This window comes from Sabethes cyaneus, chromosome 2 (genome assembly GCF_943734655.1).
Source record: "Sabethes cyaneus chromosome 2, idSabCyanKW18_F2, whole genome shotgun sequence".
NCBI lineage: Eukaryota > Metazoa > Arthropoda > Insecta > Diptera > Culicidae > Sabethes > Sabethes cyaneus.
The window spans coordinates 134,611,696-134,631,130 of NC_071354.1; the positions used below are offsets into that span (position 1 = coordinate 134,611,696).

Genomic DNA, 19,435 nt, shown 5'->3' on the forward strand with positions numbered 1-19,435 from the left:
AATGCTGATGAGCTACTGTCGGAGAGTCCATCAAGTCGAACGGTGGCAACTCACCGGCGGCCTGCTCCTCTCCATTCTTGCTGCTGTCGTCGCGGTCGGAGCTCGAAAAGCTTTATAGCCTCGATAGGCATTTTTTCTGTCCATTGCCCAATCCTGGCAGACTTCAACTGGAATTCCACTTCTAACTAAATCTTTTTAGAGTATAGCTCTTCAAGTAAGGTAAAGCTCTTCAAGGAACGGACAGACAGACAGAAATCCATTTTTATATATAAGATATCCGTGTGATAGATCTGACTTAATAATAGTTTTCACAATAACAGATGACAGTACAAGTTGTGGCTCCGGTGTCAACAACTGTATCGATTCTTTCTCCCTAATCGGAATGCCGAACTTGATAAAAAATCTTCAATAAATTAGTCAACAGGTAAATGTATAGCAAGTGCTAATGCTAGGGTACGAAACGAAAATAGAGCTCCAAAACTTTTTGTTTTCACTACAGTGATTATCCTTCCTTACTATTGGTACTTGAATGCATTATTATTATCATGCATTTCTGGCACATTAGTATCACGTATTTACTGAAGCGGTTCAAAGCGGCTGTATCTGTAATTGGTACTCACGAAAGTATTATACTTTTTCTGTTAAACAACCAAGTTTTTATTCTGAGTCTCATTGTGTCCATATATTTAGGGTCTAAATTATTATTTATATTGTTACTTAGTGCATTATAAAGATAGTTCGTGAGCGGACGTTTGTTTCAATATTCTTTAAATTTTTATTCAGACAAGCAAGCACTGGTTGGTACGAATGACACTGAAAACATATGAATAATGATATTCAAGAGCCTTTTACACAAAGAATACGTTACTTGTAAAACAAAATTGCTAAAATTTCAATATTTGCGGGGAAAACGGTGTAAACTCCAATATTGGCGTAAAAATTGCACAAAATTCCGGATCTTCAGTGAACTTGGAAACCACTAAAAAATTTCACCATTTGATTATTGCAGAAATGGATGACATGCTGATGCAATGCAGTAATAATAGTGTGTATGTACTGAACTCCAGCTATCGATATCGGGTAAGTTGAAACAAAACGCTTATCTTATTTATTATTATATTTTATACTTATGACCTTCTTATTATGTACATAGTATTTCGTATGCTAGGTCATAGCTTTTGTTTCTCAATTGATGTTGGTCCAGCGTATTCCAAAATACCACCATTATTTGAGAAAAGGAGGAAAAAAGATATAATATAGGTTCTTAATGAAGCTAATTCAATTTATTTTAATTTATAACTTTTTTATTCTTAAAATTTTAAGTAAAATCACATTTCTTTCAAAGTTTTCATTCTGAGCCTGCAATAGAATGTCACTGATTAAGGTGAAACTAATCGTCATCGATTCTACTAATTTCAAAAGTAGTTTTTTGTTCAAAACAAACATTCTGTTCATGAAAATGTATTTGCTGTGTTCAGATTGGCAAGAAGAATGCAGTATTTACATTTTTACAAATAGAACCCTGCTTCTGGGCCCAAAAACTGCTTCTAAAGTTGAGCTCTTCGATGAAAAGTTAATGACTGCTAATATTCCGTTAAAGTTTGGAGCGATCTCCTGTTGGATCCTTCAAATTGCAGATATGATCATCCACCAATATTATAACTTTCGATTTTGTAGAAAATTTTCAAGGTTATAGTTTCAACTTTTTTACATCAATCGATTTGTCCCGTGGTCAGTAAATTTAATGGAGATTTTATGCCTTGGGTTTATGATATATACTAGATTCATTCTTATATACACTTAACAACGAGTAAATACGATGCACTATCGCTCAGATGTGAAATATTAAATTTGAACAGTCCTGAAGGCAGACTATTTTATACCTTCTGGCCAGAAATGGATTATGTATAGCCATAAGTTGTGCAATTACTCTAGACACAGTAACAGTATCTTCATGCATACGTATTCCGTTCCTGAGAGCACTTCTGGGTTGGAATGAGTTAATTAGGTTCCTTGCTTATGAGATGCACGAGATATGTTGAATATTCATAGCAGAAAGTCTTCCACCTTCATTTATTCTAGAGTAACATTTTCACATTTCCGCAAGCTCTCGCATTTACATTTTCGTGATCAAATCATCCACTTATTGAGCTTCCTTGCACCCTGCTTTCATGCAAATACAATGAATTCGATTCATGCTACAAATAAGAAAACATTCGACGTGAAAAGTAATAACAATGTATTCATTTTACATAGCTATAATAACTGTGAAAGATGTATAAATTATAAGCATTTTGATGAAAATTGTGCAATCATAAATAAATTAAACCTACAATGCAGAATCTAATTATTGAAACAAAATACGTATTTTCATTGTTATAATATGTACAAAGTTTAATAATTGTTGTGCTTAGGGTTGCCAAGTGGCCGGTTTTTGGCCGACCTGACCGGTTTTTCACCTGCAAAGCCGGTGGCCGGTCAATCCTGCAAAAAGGCCGGTTTTCTGACATATGAAGCCGGATTGGCACTTTTTGCCGGATTTGTTAAATTTTCTGATAAATTTATTAGCAATTCTGAATAGTGGATCGATGAAGATAGCCAGTTTTGCGGTGACTATACTTTGCTTCTGACGGTAATTAAATTGTCCACCAGCATCAGAAGCAACTAGTTGTCACTCTGAAACTATAGCTATGCTATTTTCAATAATCCATTTAATGTTCGTTGTGGTTTCGATTCCGGCGACTACCCAAATAATATGTCAATAACGCACATTACACATTCCAGGCAAATCCTCTAATAATATGCTGCGACACCCCCCCCCCCCGCATTTTTTGAAGGCAGGACCGAGCGGCCGGTTTTTGTAATTTTCAGACTTGGCAACCCTATTGTGCTAGGTCTTCTAGTAGTAGCTACAACTATGTTTCCAATACCAGCAAACTAAACATCAGAATGCGATAGATATGCTAAATTCACAACTATGCCGAGATGTAGGGTTTACACACAAAGCAATATTTAAATGAAAAGATTAAATATGCAAGAGTTCATCATAGAAAAGCACTGATCTCACTCTTGGAGAGCGTGGCTAGGTTTAAAAATGAGTTTATTTGTTCTAAAAGATAAACACACACCATGAAAGATATACATGTATATGAATTACGTTACCATATCATACAAACTTAGCAACTTTACTATATAACGTTCTATATGTTCACTTATTCTCCAATAAACTTCTTACGAGACATAATTGCTCGTTTACGTCAAATGATTTGAATTGTGCAATGCGAAACTCCCCCAATGTTACGACACTGCGGGTTCCATCCTGCTAATGCCAACGCTAGAAGTGCTGAAACTTATTGTTGTTGACGTTGCGACGATTTGGCTTCTTTCGATACATATATGATACATATATACACTACATACCTACTTACAATTTCATCTTTATGTCTGCTTTTAGTGATTATTCAGTATCCCGGGCTTGATTGAGATTTCCCGTATGAGTGTATTGTCAGTTTTTGTACTCGCTGTAAACAATGAAGTTGATTCCACAGGATTAACCCTTTTCTTGAGGTTGGTTGAGGATGTTTATGGCTGGTTTCAGTTGTTTTCCTCCAACACAAGCATGAATTGAAACATAACAGATTCATTTGAACCTGAGAAGACGATTCATTACTACTATTGCACGATGGGATATTTTCCATTCTAAAAAAATTGTATAGACGTTTTTGTATCATAGGGGAACCATAATGCATGCAATCTGATGCACTGGTTGACACATCGTTACTTATACCATAAATAAAAGTTACACCTCAAGAAGTAATATTGCTGGGCTGGAATTAGCTATTCGACACAGCATTTGCGAACAAATCTGCACCGAAAACTGTCGGCTCAGAATGCAAATCAGTTGCACGGAAGGGGTGGTTCTGGTTAGTTGTTAGTTTGATAATTACTATTAAAGGACATATACACTTTTGGACGTTCTGCAAGTATTATGACGAACGACGTATCGATAACGATTAGGTAGATACGCATTACTGTTCTAATACCACTAGAAATTAAAAAACAAGGCTTTTTTAAGTTTTATTTCCGCAGTGGGTATATACAGATTTAGCTACACACAGATTAATCTTCTAGCTTTTATCTTTTATCTTTTATCTTTTATCTTTTATCTTTTATCTCTTATCTTTTATCTTTTATCTTTTATCTTTTATCTTTTATCTTTTATCTTTTATCTTTTATCTTTTATCTTTTATCTTTTATCTTTTATCTTTTATCTTTTATCTTTTATCTTTTATCTTTTATCTTTTATCTTTTATCTTTTATCTTTTATCTTTTATCTTTTATCTTTTATCTTTTATCTTTTATCTTTTATCTTTTATCTTTTATCTTTTATCTTTTATCTTTTATCTTTTATCTTTTATCTTTTATCTTTTATCTTTTATCTTTTATCTTTTATCTTTTATCTTTTATCTTTTATCTTTTATCTTTTATCTTTTATCTTTTATCTTTTATCTTTTATCTTTTATCTTTTATCTTTTATCTTTTATCTTTTATCTTTTATCTTTTATCTTTTATCTTTTATCTTTTATCTTTTATCTTTTATCTTTTATCTTTTATCTTTTATCTTTTATCTTTTATCTTTTATCTTTTATCTTTTATCTTTTATCTTTTATCTTTTATCTTTTATCTTTTATCTTTTATCTTTTATCTTTTATCTTTTATCTTTTATCTTTTATCTTTTATCTTTTATCTTTTATCTTTTATCTTTTATCTTTTATCTTTTATCTTTTATCTTTTATCTTTTATCTTTTATCTTTTATCTTTTATCTTTTATCTTTTATCTTTTATCTTTTATCTTTTATCTTTTATCTTTTATCTTTTATCTTTTATCTTTTATCTTTTATCTTTTATCTTTTATCTTTTATCTTTTATCTTTTATCTTTTATCTTTTATCTTTTATCTTTTATCTTTTATCTTTTATCTTTTATCTTTTATCTTTTATCTTTTATCTTTTATCTTTTATCTTTTATCTTTTATCTTTTATCTTTTATCTTTTATCTTTTATCTTTTATCTTTTATCTTTTATCTTTTATCTTTTATCTTTTATCTTTTATCTTTTATCTTTTATCTTTTATCTTTTATCTTTTATCTTTTATCTTTTATCTTTTATCTTTTATCTTTTATCTTTTATCTTTTATCTTTTATCTTTTATCTTTTATCTTTTATCTTTTATCTTTTATCTTTTATCTTTTATCTTTTATCTTTTATCTTTTATCCAAAATTGGCTTTTGGTTTAAAAATGCTTTAAATTTACTATTTTTGCTTCTGAATTATGTATAAAATGGATTACCGTCACTTTTGCCTCTGACGGCAGATTGATATTTTATTTAATAGTTGTTTGTTTATTATTGAATCTGAAGTTTCCCTCATCTCGTTTTGATGACGAGGTCGACTTTGAACTCATTATTATGGATTTAAGATATGTTTGAATTGCTCACAGTTTTAAACGATGAATAGCGCTTTTATCGAATATACTGTTTTGTAACCTTTTTATTTCAAGTTGACATGTTAAGAATGTTTAATTTTTAATACTGGTTTATTATCACGGTGATTTAATACGTACGCACGATTATCAATATGAGCAAAGCATTTAAAATCTTGCTAAAATTACATTCCTATCACTCATGCTTGCAATTGTGTTTATTTCTTTGATTGGTGAAAAATTGTGTCATTTGAAGAGTAACAATCAAATAGGTATAGGTGTTGTGGGTTCGAATCCGGTTATAATCTCAGATTGTAGCTTGGTTCGACCTTCTAGCATTGGACAAAAGGTAGGAGTCACAACGATAACTTGTTAAGCATAGCCATCCGTTACCCACCCCCCCCCCTCCCCATTATCTTTCTACTCTTTCCCCTCCATTTCAAAAAAAACTTTTCATTACTTTCCTCTACCGTCCCTTCATCAATTGTAGAACTACCGTTTCTGTTTGACCGCATTTCAAGGTCAAGACTAAAAAAACGTGAGGTTTGGTCTAATTAAATAGGTCCGATGTCCGACATGCAAACAAAACCAATGAGAGTTAATTTTTGTATACCAGCCCAACAAAAAATAACTCTCTCTCTCTCTCTCTCGATATTTTTACATATTAAATTTCAGCCCTATTGAATTATTGGTCTTCATTTGTTGGTTATTCATTTAGGATTTCTGCTTACGAAGTGTGTACATATAGCTATGAATATGCAAATGCAAACTGTTAAATGATCGCCGACCTCCAGGCAATTTAGAAATGTACGTCAATTGTTGAAAACTTTTCTCATTACCCACTTCGCACTTAAGCAATTGTAAAAATTCCAAAAGGCAATTTGAAATTAAAATGCGCTGCATTACGGCTTATCTGAAAAGGTTCCATCAAGAGTAAAGATAAGAGATTGCCAGCTCTGCGAGAAACAATTATCATTTGAACGATTTGCTTCACAGTAGCAGGGAAAACGCTACACAGTGAGAAGCCTTGTAAATTTATGATTCTTTTTGCTGATTATTACTAAGTAAAAGATTTTCTGCAAAATTATTCGCCTCTAGATCGAAAAATGATTATCCACCACATAGTAAAATTTTGAAAATAGCGCTATTTGGCTTTTAATATTAAAAATGGTTTACACCTAAATAAGTCCACACTATGCACACAGCAAACTTTTATTCTCAATTCATCATAGCCTAGAGATGAAAATCAGGCATCCTAAAGAACATGGTGAATTATGCATCACACTCTGTATAATTGTTTCCGCATCTATTTTGTTGGTAATGGTTGTCGGATGAGGAAATTTGTGCTTCTTGGGGAAAAGTGTTGTGAATATCAGAGCAACTCTACATTTGTTAGTATATATGTTGTCACAGCTTATTTAACAGTACTTGAGTGGTATTATATCCTTTAATACTCACATGTAAGTGGGCCACCTGTGTTGCAAATACAACAAATCGAGTTTTGGAAAATGTTAAATCAAAAACATTTATAATATAAAAATAAATCTTTATAAACCGGGCTTGGTTTGTGAGATGCTTGTCGTGTTAAATCTGTGAAATGCGAACATTGCAAGATTGTTGCTTCCGGAAAGCCAGTAGAATCAATTGATGATCAATCGACTACTATATGTATACACCTCAAAGTGTAATTAACAAGATTTGTAGACAACAGAGTCTACAAACCGAGTTCAACATGGCCTATAATAAATAGCACCATTCACTATGTTATTGGGTGGATTATCATTTATGTCATAATCCTATAAATCAATTAAACTTAAATTTCAGACGATTCGTTAACTTACCTGGATTGGATTTTAAAAAACCGGAAAAAGCGAACAATTGACAAAAAGCCAATGCATTGGAACTGTATGTATGCGTTTGTCCACGGTACGCGGTGACAAATAGCATGCTTTTCTGTTCGCGTGGATGTGGATAGCTCCAAAATTAAGCACTATTGTATATTTTTGAATTAAATGTCTCATAAAATATATGAACTTGTTTCCAATTCTTTCGCTTAGTTTTCGACTGGCTCCTTTGCCGTTTTTCTCTTTCAACACCCTAAATTACACGTCTAATGTGGTAATTTGAGATTGACTTATTTCAAACCATACCAGCTACAATAAAAGCTGTCTAGAATTATCCATGCCTGAAATTAAATCATACAGACATGGGTGATCCATGATTCATAGCGGAAAATAAGAGATAATACTCTTGCACTGAAATTGGTACTGTTCACTGTTCAGTCTCTGAGCGTCATTGCAATGCACCATTACTTTCGACTCAGTTCGTCTCGGTTGACAGGATGAAAATCGGAACACAAACGCTACACTTCTATCGCTTCCATGCTGAAACTGGATAACGCTATTGCAACTTCACGGAGCAGGTTTGATAATGCCTATGGGAACAACCCACAATGAATTCTAACTGACTGTAAATAAACTAATCCATTTCGCTCTCACGCTACCAGCAGAGAATTGTGTTTCTTCTCTAATCAATCTTACATACATCCACCAGAATGAGATTAAGTCTCAAATAAGTGTACAGGATTTCCAAAAATTATCGTACAGGTTGTGTCGAAGGGTCCCTGAATTTGTATGTATGTATGTATGTATGGGGGTAGCCACCATCACCTCAAGGGTTTCCCATTGTATGCAAGTAGAATTACTGCAGAATGGAATTTCTCTACCCAGCAACTTTAATATCAATGCTGTTCGTGAAGAACCAAAAGGGGTTGGGTGGATCTATAAGCAATGTCACTTATATGATTCCACGGGAATATAAGACACTCCTTCCAGCATAGACCTCCGGTTTATAGATACACTAGCTGACCCGACAAACTTCATATTGCCACAAATTAACCTGTGTTGTACATAAATCATGAATCTCGGATGATCTTTGTCACAATCTCCAGTTTTGCAAGCCCCCCAGGGGGCGGGGCTTCCGACGGCGGGTCACCGGCAACACTCGCGACCGTCTCGTCCTGAATGATCTAGTGTTACTAGATAGTTTTTGTGGTCTTGTATTGACTAATGTTTTATGGAAGAGTCTCGAATTTCTCGAGTTCGATTAGTTTTTGAGTTTCGCAAAAATTTCTGTTTTATTTGTATGAGAGTCCATATCCCCTTACCACAGGGGTGAGAGGTCTCTAACTATCGTAAAATGAATTCAAGACTCAAAAATCTCCCACATGCCAAATTTGGTTCCATTTGATTGATTAGTTCTCGAGATAAGAGGAAATTTGCATTTCATTTGTATGGAAGCCCACCCTCTTAAAGGGGAGATGGGCCATAACTCGCTTTCTAAAGAAGAGAGGGGTCTCAATTCACCATAGAAAAAAAATCTTGCGTCCAAAACCACTTACATGTCAAATTTGGTTCCATTTGTTTGATTAGTTCTCGAGTTATGAGTAAATTTGTTTTTCTTTTGTATAGGAGCCCTCCCCCCTCTTAAAGTGGGGAAATCCATAGAAAATATACCATAGAAAATATTCTTGCCTACAAAAACACCCACTGCTTGATTAGTTCTAGAGTTATGAGGAAATTTGTATTTCGTTTGTATGAGACCCCCCCCCCCTCTTAAAAAGGTAAGGGGTCCTAATTCATCATAGAAAAAATGGTTGCCTCCAAAAACACCCACATGCCAAATATGGTTCCATTTGCTTGATTAGTTCTCGAATTATGAGGAAATTTGTATTTTATTTGTGTAGAAGCACCCCCTCTTAAAGTTGGAAGGGGTCCTAATTCACCATAGAAAATATTTTTGCCTCCAGAAACCTCCACATGCCAAATTTGGTTCTATTTGCTTGATTAGTTCTCGAGTTATGAGGAAATTTGAATTTCATTTGTATAGGAGCCCCCCCTTCTGAGGTGAGTAGGGGTCCCAATTCATCATAGAAAAAATTGTTGTCTCCAAAAACACCCACGTGCCAAATTTGGTTCCATTTGCTTGATTAGTTCTCGAGTTATGAGGAAATTTGTATTTCGTTTGTATAGGAGCCCCCCCTCTTAAAGTTGGGAGGGGTCCTAATTCACCATAGAAAATATTCTTGCCCTCGAAAACTTTCACATGCCAAATTTGGTTTCATTTGCTTGATTAGCTCTCGAGTTATGAGGAAATTTGTATTTCATTTGTATAGGAGCCCCCCCTCCTAAAGTGAGGAGGGGTCCCAGTTCATCATAGAAAAAAATTTTGTCTCCAAAAACACCCACGTGTCAAATTTGGTTCCATTTGCTTGATTAGTTCTCGAGTTATGAGGAAATTTGTATTTCGTTTGTATAGGAGCCCCCCTCTTAAAGTGGGGAGGGTTTCTAATTCACCATAGAAAATATTCTTGCCCTAGAAAACTTTCACATGCCAAATTTGGTTCCATTTGCTTGATTAGCTCTCGAGTTATGAGGAAATTTGCATTTCATTTGTATAGGATCCCCCCTTCCTAAAGTGGGGAGGGGTCCCAATTCATCATAGAAAAAAATTTGTCTCCAAAAACACCCACGTGACAAATTTTCTTCCATTTGCTTGATTAGTTCTCGAGTTATGAGGAAATTTGTATTTCGTTTGTATAGGAGCCCCCCTCTTAAAGTGGGGAGGGGTCCTTATTCACCATAGAAAATATTCTTGCCCTCGAAAACTTTCAAATGCCAAATTTTGTTCCATTTGCTTGATTAGTTCTTCAGTTATGAGGAAATTTGTATTTCATGTGTATAGGATCCCCCCCTCCTAAAACGGGGAGGGGTCCCAATTCATCATAGAAAAAATTTTTGTCTCCAAAAACACCCACATGCCAAATTTGGTTCCATTTGCTTAATTACTTCTCGAGTTTTGAGGAAAATTGTGTTTCTTTGGTACAGGAGCCCCCCCTCTTAAAGTGGGGAGGGGTCCTAATTTTCTATCGAAAATATTCTTGCCCTCGAAAACCTTCACATGCCAAATTTGGTTCCATTTGCTTAATTACTTCTCGAGTTATGAGGAAAATTGTGTTTCTTTGGTACAGGAGCCCCCCCTCTTAAAGTGGGGAGGGGTCCTAATTTTCTATAGAAAATATTCTTGCCCTCGAAAACCTTCACATGCCAAATTTGGTTCCATTTGCTTGATTAGTTCTCGAGTTATGAGGAAATTTGTATGGAAGCCCCCCCTTTTAAAGAGGAGAGGAGTTATAATTCCCCTTATAATGAGGGGAGGGGTCTCAATTTACCATAGAATAAATTCTTGTCACCGAAAACACCCACATGCCAAATTTTGTTCTATTTGCTTGATTAGTTGTCGAGTTATGCAGAAATATGTGTTTCATTTGTATGGGAGCCCCCCCTCTTAGTGGGGGGAGGGGTTTCTAACCATCACTAAAACCTTTCCTGGCCCCAAAAAACCTCTACATGCATATTTTCATGCCGATTGGTTCAGTAGTTTTCGATTCTATAAGGAACATACGGACGGACGGACGGACGGACGGACGGACGGACGGACGGACGGACGGACGGACGGACGGACGGACGGACGGACGGACGGACGGACGGACGGACGGACGGACGGACGGACGGACGGACGGACGGACGGACGGACGGACGGACGGACGGACGGACGGACGGACGGACGGACGGACGGACGGACGGACGGACGGACGGACGGACGGACGGACGGACGGACGGACGGACGGACGGACGGACGGACGGACGGACGGACGGACGGACGGACGGACGGACGGACGGACGGACGGACGGACGGACAGACAGACAGACAGACAGACAGACAGACAGACAGACAGACAGACAGACAGACAGACAGACAGACAGACAGACAGACAGACAGACAGACAGACAGACAGACAGACAGACAGACAGACAGACAGACAGACAGACAGACAGACAGACAGACAGACAGACAGACAGACAGACAGACAGACAGACAGACAGACAGACAGACAGACAGACAGACAGACAGACAGACAGACAGACAGACAGACAGACAGACAGACAGACAGACAGACAGACAGACAGACAGACAGACAGACAGACAGACAGACAGACAGACAGACAGACAGACAGACAGACAGACAGACAGACAGACAGACAGACAGACAGACAGACAGACAGACAGACAGACAGACAGACAGACAGACAGACAGACAGACAGACAGACAGACAGACAGACAGACAGACAGACAGACAGACAGACAGACAGACAGACAGACAGACAGACAGACAGACAGACAGACAGACAGACAGACAGACAGACAGACAGACAGACAGACAGACAGACAGACAGACAGACAGACAGACAGACAGACAGACAGACAGACAGACAGACAGACAGACAGACAGACAGACAGACAGACAGACAGACAGACAGACAGACAGACAGACAGACAGACAGACAGACAGACAGACAGACAGACAGACAGACAGACAGACAGACAGACAGACAGACAGACAGACAGACAGACAGACAGACAGACAGACAGACAGACAGACAGACAGACAGACAGACAGACAGACAGACAGACAGACAGACAGACAGACAGACAGACAGACAGACAGACAGACAGACAGACAGACAGACAGACAGACAGACAGACAGACAGACAGACAGACAGACAGACAGACAGACAGACAGACAGACAGACAGACAGACAGACAGACAGACAGACAGACAGACAGACAGACAGACAGACAGACAGACAGACAGACAGACAGACAGACAGACAGACAGACAGACAGACAGACAGACAGACAGACAGACAGACAGACAGACAGACAGACAGACAGACAGACAGACAGACAGACAGACAGACAGACAGACAGACAGACAGACAGACAGACAGACAGACAGACAGACAGACAGACAGACAGACAGACAGACAGACAGACAGACAGACAGACAGACAGACAGACAGACAGACAGACAGACAGACAGACAGACAGACAGACAGACAGACAGACAGACAGACAGACAGACAGACAGACAGACAGACAGACAGACAGACAGACAGACAGACATATAGATAACTTCGCCGTGCAAACTAATCTTGCATGATGATTTGTGTGGTAGAAGGGCGCGTCAAAATCCTCTTCGACCTTATATGACTTGGGCTGGTTACCACATCTCTCATCCAGTCTTCGATTAATTCGACACCCTGATGCTCCCTCCCCTTTACTATAATGATGGTGTATGGCTATGTAATAAAATATGTGTTATGAATATACAATATATGAAGATTATTAATTATATGATTTTACCATTAAGATGAAATGAAGTATATATGGGCAAAAATAGAACAATCTCACCAGCAGTCCTTCGAATGGAACATAGTTGCATCATTTGAGTTTCTATAAGTGCTTCCATTATTAATTTACTTATATCACCTGGTATCCAAGAGCATTATTTAAATTTTTTCCGGCCAGAGTTTTCACTGTACAATAGGAGGTGCTTCACGAGCTAAAACGAAACAAATAATTAAAATAACTAATATTAAGTTTACTTACTAACAAGGTCGTGTGTCTTAGCCGCCACCCAAACCCGCAGTTTTGAGATCAGGCAGCCGGGAACCACCCAGCATCGCACCTCCTAGCTTGGCTACTCAATAGAGCATTTCCGGGTAATGGCACCGTGGAGGCGCTAGGTAGGGGCTTGGGATGGCTGGAGCTATGTTGGACGCTTCCTCATTTGCTTTCTCCATTTCATTCCCATGTCGAAGGGTCCCTGAATTTTGTTAAAAACTAGTTAATATTTAACTAGGGTTGCTAAGATATGTGTAAAATGTTTTAATATTTTTACTGGTAAAATTGGTGACTTTTAATTTGTTAACTAATGTTTTCGTAAAAAATTATTGGGATTTCTGGGAGGGAATTTTTTTCCTTAGTCAACGTACAAACTAGTTGCAGTAGGAAATAAGACTAGAATTCACAACAGCAAAAAAGGTTAAAACAGCACCTTGTTATAACGTTTCTATGATATGACCGTTGTTATTACGTATTATTATTGTAATACATTCTTCTGAACTATTGATTGGATTGGTTTACAGGACGGTTAACTGAAATTACTTCGGTCGCAATTCAATTGCCGATTAACCATTAACCCTTTATAAGGCAGTGGCAACTATATTGCCACCAACAAAAATTTTTTATTTTGTTCTAAAATTATATTGATGTTATTATAGACGCAAAACAAATATTTTTCGTTGGTGGCAATATAATTGCCACGGCTTTATAAAGGGTTAAAAGGTTTTCTCAAGTTTTCAAGTAGGCCCAGAATGAATTGAAAAACATATCAAAATTTGTACCATTATGGATTCAAGAAACGAAAGGCGTTTCATATTTTCGAGCGCTAAAATGGATGTAATCAGTAGGTCACAACTCAAATCAGATTCTTATACATCCTTCTGCGATATTTTATTCACTCATTTGAACGCTGGATCCTCTTAAAAGCATTTTTAGCTTATAGTCATGTAAATCAAAAATCAAATTTGGCAAGAATTTGGCAATATAGTGATCATCTGCTTGAAACATAAACTCTCTATCACTGTGTAAATATTTTCTATTTTTACAGGACTTCGACATGATAGAATTATTCGGTTCACCAGCCGGTAGAGCTTTAACAGTGAACAATAAAACATCTGCCGAGTTGCATCCATGCAGTAAATTGAGTAGCAGTGCCAACAACATTACTATTGCTGCTAAATGTAGTAGTTGTATTAGCTCAACCAACCAAAACCATCCCATCTGCCATCAGCGAATTTATCATCCATTGCACAGTTGCAGTTTCAGTGCAACCTGTAATGTCACAAGTTCAAGTGGCCGTCCAAACGCCGACAATGGCCATTTCGTCGAAAATAGCGATCTAATAAAATACCGTTTACCTGGCGCACATCCTCAAGGACTTCTCCATTCTGCACATAAATTAACAAACTACAACAAAAGCAGTCGAACAAATTCGAAGATTGCCAAAATATGGAAGCTGTTCGACGAAGACCGAATATGTAAAGGTACATCAAAGGCCGACAACAAAGACAATACCAGGAGCTATAATAACGACAGCACCAGTGGCCTGAGTGGGAGTGATATTTTCAACCAGTATCAAAAGTACGTTGAGCATCCACAAAATCTCATTTTGATTATTTTATAGCTCATTTTCAAATGAATATTATTTATCTTGAAGAGATTTTGTATATCTTGATACTTTAATAAAAATGATTTTATCATCCAACAGCAAGAGTAATTCCAATTTGATCCAACATGAAGAGAAAACCACGAAAGATCTGTATAATGAAGCTGCACAATTACTTGGAATAAAATGTACTCTTAGCGATAGCTGTCGATGCATCGACTGTCAGGTGAGTAAACAGCGCGGTTGCAAAGGATTATTGCTTAGAATATATTTACATTATAGCTGTGAATAGCCTGTCATAAACACTTGTTGTAAATAGATTGCTCCTAGAAGCACGATGCAGCACCTCGGTGGTAGGATCCATTGTTTGAAAATGATTTTCCTAACGGGAATTTTGCGTCGAAGTTCAAGTACAGCCACACATACTTCAATATTCCTGACATGTTCAAAATCTATTATGACACCCCGCACGGCACTATGGGACAGGGCTGGCCAAAGCCTTAAAAAGGCTATTTCCTGTTTTAATATTTTCGTGATCTTGTCACACAATTCATGAAATAAATTTTTGTATATGAATATGTTTTATTCATATTGCCGGTTCTATATTTTAATTTATCATTTATCATACAAAGAATAGAAAAAACTTGACTTAGTTAGCTGTAATTTTCACGTGAAAATTTGAAAATTTTGGGAATGGAGGGGAAAGAATGGAAAGAAAGGAGGGAGAAGGTAAATGGTAGCTACGCTTAACAAGTTGTCGTTGTGACTCCTACCTTTTGTTCGAATCCGGTTATAATCTCTGATTATAGCTTGGTTCGACCCATGCACCTTCCAGCATTGGACCGCATTTCAAGGTCAAAGACTCAAAGTCTTTGACCTTTGACATGCAAAAAAGACTGCAAAAAGATGGCGAATATACGTCCCCGAAAAGACGACGGAACAACAACGAAAAGACACGAAAGAGACAATATTTTCGTTGTCTTGGCAACAAACAAGACAAAAAATGATGAAAATATGACAATAAACACAACGAAAAAGCGGCAAAATGTCATATAACGAAAATACGATGAAAAAATTGCAAAAGACCATGAAAAGAAACTAAAAATACAACAGAGAAATTATATGGAGACGATACATACGGAGAAAAGACAGCAAAAAGATGACAAATAGACGACGCAAATGTTTCGAAAAAGCAACGACAATATGACGAACAGACAACGATAAGGTGACGAAAAGACGATGAAAGAACGATGAAACGAATGCAACTAAACGAAGAACATGCAGTTAAATGCGTGCGAAAAGATATGATGAAGTGAAAACGAGTAGGCGAGTAGATAAAAAACGACAAGAATACGGTCAAAAGACTCCAAAAGCAATACGAAACAACGAAAAGACTATAAGTAGATTTAGCCTGTAGCTGAAAAGACAGTTAAAAGTCAGCAAACAGTGACAGGCTACACAAAACGAAAAAATGAATCTCACATTCGACGTAAAATGAAATCCGTTACATTTTTCCTTTAAATTAAACGTAAACGTAAACAGCCTAACCCGTTTTGTAAGATATATTTTTACATCAATCCACACGTAATAAATAAGCCTTTAAGTGAAATAACAGGTAATTTTATATGCTTTGCGATGATCCATTTATGTCCAGGTCAGAAGACGTAAAATTACAAGATTTTTTCAAAGTGTGTAAGCAAACAAACTAATGACGACGCCATCAAGCCAAAAATGTCACAAAAAGTAATAAAAAATGACAAATAAATCGCTGAAAAGATACAAAAAGATGATGACCAGATGATAAACATAACGAAAAACGACCAACAAAAGTTAAAAAGACAACAAAAAAAAACGAGCTGATTGGATTCAAATAAGTTTTAATTACTTTCCAATGCGATAAAAAATGTCACTTTTATCACTTTTCAGCAAAATTGAGAAACACTTTATACCAACAAACTTTCATTTAAATCTAATGCTTGATTTAAAATTTGATTAAGTTTAATATTTTATAACCCTTTCCTCTGTGATAAAAACACAGATGGTAAAACGAACTATGAACTAGCAACTAGCAACTAGTGGCTTCACTAGTTTGGTATACTGAAACTTACAATATTGTGATAAGTTAACTGTCACAGAAAAAAAATCAAAATGCTTGTATATACTAAAGTCTCTTTTTACACGGTTTGTTTTTTCGATTACTCACCAACGGTGCACCTTAGGGACAATTTTCAAACTACGTGACGAATGTCGGGCCCGTCCCAAATATATAGAGAAATAAATGAATGGTCCCTAAGGTGCCCCGTTCCAAATAATCGAAAAAACAAACCGTGTACAAAAAGTACTTGAATGTACCTACATTCAATTCAATTTCAACATTCAATTTGCAATTTATTATTTCTAGAGAAAAATTCTAGAAAAAATACCAATTGGACCAATCCAATTAAAATTGTACTGTCTTTAGAGAGTATAAATTTATAAAAATAGTTGAGAAAAATCCTGTTTAAGTTAATGTTTACGGACCTATGATACTGATTTTTACATACAATTTGTTGCTTCGGTTCTAGCTTCGGCACCTCGAAAATCATGAAATTTACCTAAAATATTCCATGCATTCTAAAAAAAATTTGTTTGCAGACCTAATTTGAACATGCGTTTCGAAGGTTGATCAATATGGTTGCAGCTTTAATACCTAATTGCTTTAAGGTGAAATTAGTCGTCAGCGATTCTGCAAATTTCAAAAGCAGTTTTTTTGTCTATGAAAATATATTCGCTGTGTTCAGATTGGCAAGAAGAATACAGTGAATGCGTTTCTCTAAACACTACCCCGCTTTTGGGCCCAAAAACTGCTTCCGAACAAGGGCTCTTCGACGAAAAGCTAATGACTGCTATAGCAGTCCCGTAAAATATAATGGGGTAGCATGGTTTTTTGTTCATAACAGTACCAAATTTTTTGGTTCACTTTATAGAATAAGCGCATTATAAAGATTTATAATTTCTGTAACTGTTTGGTTTTGAGTATCAGTACATTAATACATTATTTCGTAGTCGTTAATATTGGAATTAAAAATTTTCGATTATGATTTGTTTTTCAACCATTCTTTGTAAGCACCAGGTCCGTAGTCAAGGGGCGGGGCTGGGAGCCGGGGACTACGCCCGCTTCTTGGTTTGTATTGGTTTTCGATTATTTTGCTAGTTGGAAAACCGCTTGATGTCAAAGAAAGATTGGGTAAGGATTGAAAAATTGAGTGAACTAGAAAAATTTTACAATGCAAACAAAACATAAACATAAACATAAAGTTTGCGGGTTTAGGCCTTAAAAATTTCTTTCCATAATCACTTTTACGGACTTTTGTTATAAGAAACTAGGTCTGACTTGCAATATAATCCCAAAAGAAATAAAAAAAACTAAAAAAATTGAAGAGAAATTTAACGCTACTAATTCTGTTACGCCACACTTATAGTTCTACAAAACGGATAGGATTTAAAAGGTAAACTATCAGTTTTGTAAGAGCTATAAGTGTTGTGTCGCGTTACACTAAATGCAGAAATTGTACGCCTGGTCATATTTTTTACGAAGAGTATTTAACTGATTTTTTATGGTTATGTACGGAACATTTGAAGGAACTGCATAGTTTTTATCTACAAGTTTCCTAAATAAAGTATTGCTGTATCTTTTGTATTTACGACACTACAACACTGCTGGCGTATTAGTAGCATAGTTAATGTGTATTAAGAAAATAAAATTAACTATTTATTAAAGCGTAATTTCCTATCTGCGTTGAAATATTTGTTGGGAAGTTTTAGCATAATATTATCAAATATTCATATGATTTTGAACGAAAACTATTTTTCAATTTATTCTTCTAACAAACATCTTTTGCATATTTCTCAACAGAGCCAATATTTTGATTGCGACGACTTTGATGCCTACTCGGAATATTCGGATAAATCGTGTGACTTTGAAGAGAATCCAATTATAAATCAGTCATGTTACTGCCCTAGTACTAATAACTACAACATTGGTCAAAGCCACCAAGAGAACGTTGCGTCCATTGCCTGTCAGTTGGAGCAGACTGTCAGTAACAGCACAAATCAAAATTCTATTTTGGGAGACAGAAATCACGCCAATCGCCTGTACCGACATCCTGGTGGAGCAAATGTCAAGTTTACAGAAAATACAAAACAGGGTGGTAGTGAAATTGGTTTACAATTGCTTAATGATTCGATCAACAATCGAAATGAGGAAAAAAATTGCTTTTGCATTAGAAGAAAATCAATTGGGTTGGAACAACAGATAGACATGGATTATTCAACTGCAAACAACAAACTTAGTCAAATGAGTGAAAATTGCGGTGTGAAAACCTGAAATAGGTGAGTAGTAAAAAAATTTAGATTGCTTATTTTGACGCTATATATATATATATATACTTTTTAGTTGAAATAGTACAAGCAGCACTGATAACTCTTGTTCTTTTATAATTTCTTTTCAGCAAAACTGATACTGAAACATGCTCTACTAACAACGGTGTCATTAAATGTAGCATTTTTATAACAAGTCTTGCCGGTATCTAACATGTTGAATTTTCGCGTGAAACCGGTGTGTAAAAAAAGACTGCTAGCATCGTTCTGTTTCCCCATTTATATTAGACTCATACATTCCGCTTAGATGGCCAATTCGAGAGATTCAGACATGCAAACCTTACAGGTAGACGATATTAATCCCTGGTAGTAAATTTGAGATGCATCACCATTTGCAAAAATAATTGGTCCTATAGAAAGCATGTGATCAGCAGAAGACACGTTCTACAATTCGATCCATTA

The 19,435-nt window shown here is 36.1% G+C and overlaps 1 protein-coding gene across 1 annotated transcript in view; it reads left to right on the forward strand.

The window, feature by feature from the left end:
- The window catches only part of LOC128736031 (uncharacterized), a 32,717-nt gene extending 13,737 nt beyond the window's left edge, over positions 1 to 18,980 (forward strand). The window contains exons 2-5 of the mRNA XM_053830516.1: positions 1,010 to 1,080; positions 14,057 to 14,589; positions 14,717 to 14,840; positions 18,510 to 18,980. Coding sequence (XP_053686491.1) covers positions 1,010 to 1,080; positions 14,057 to 14,589; positions 14,717 to 14,840; positions 18,510 to 18,980 — 1,199 coding nt within the window. The remainder of the gene's footprint in view (positions 1 to 1,009; positions 1,081 to 14,056; positions 14,590 to 14,716; positions 14,841 to 18,509) is intronic.
- Positions 18,981 to 19,435: the final 455 nt, after the last annotated feature.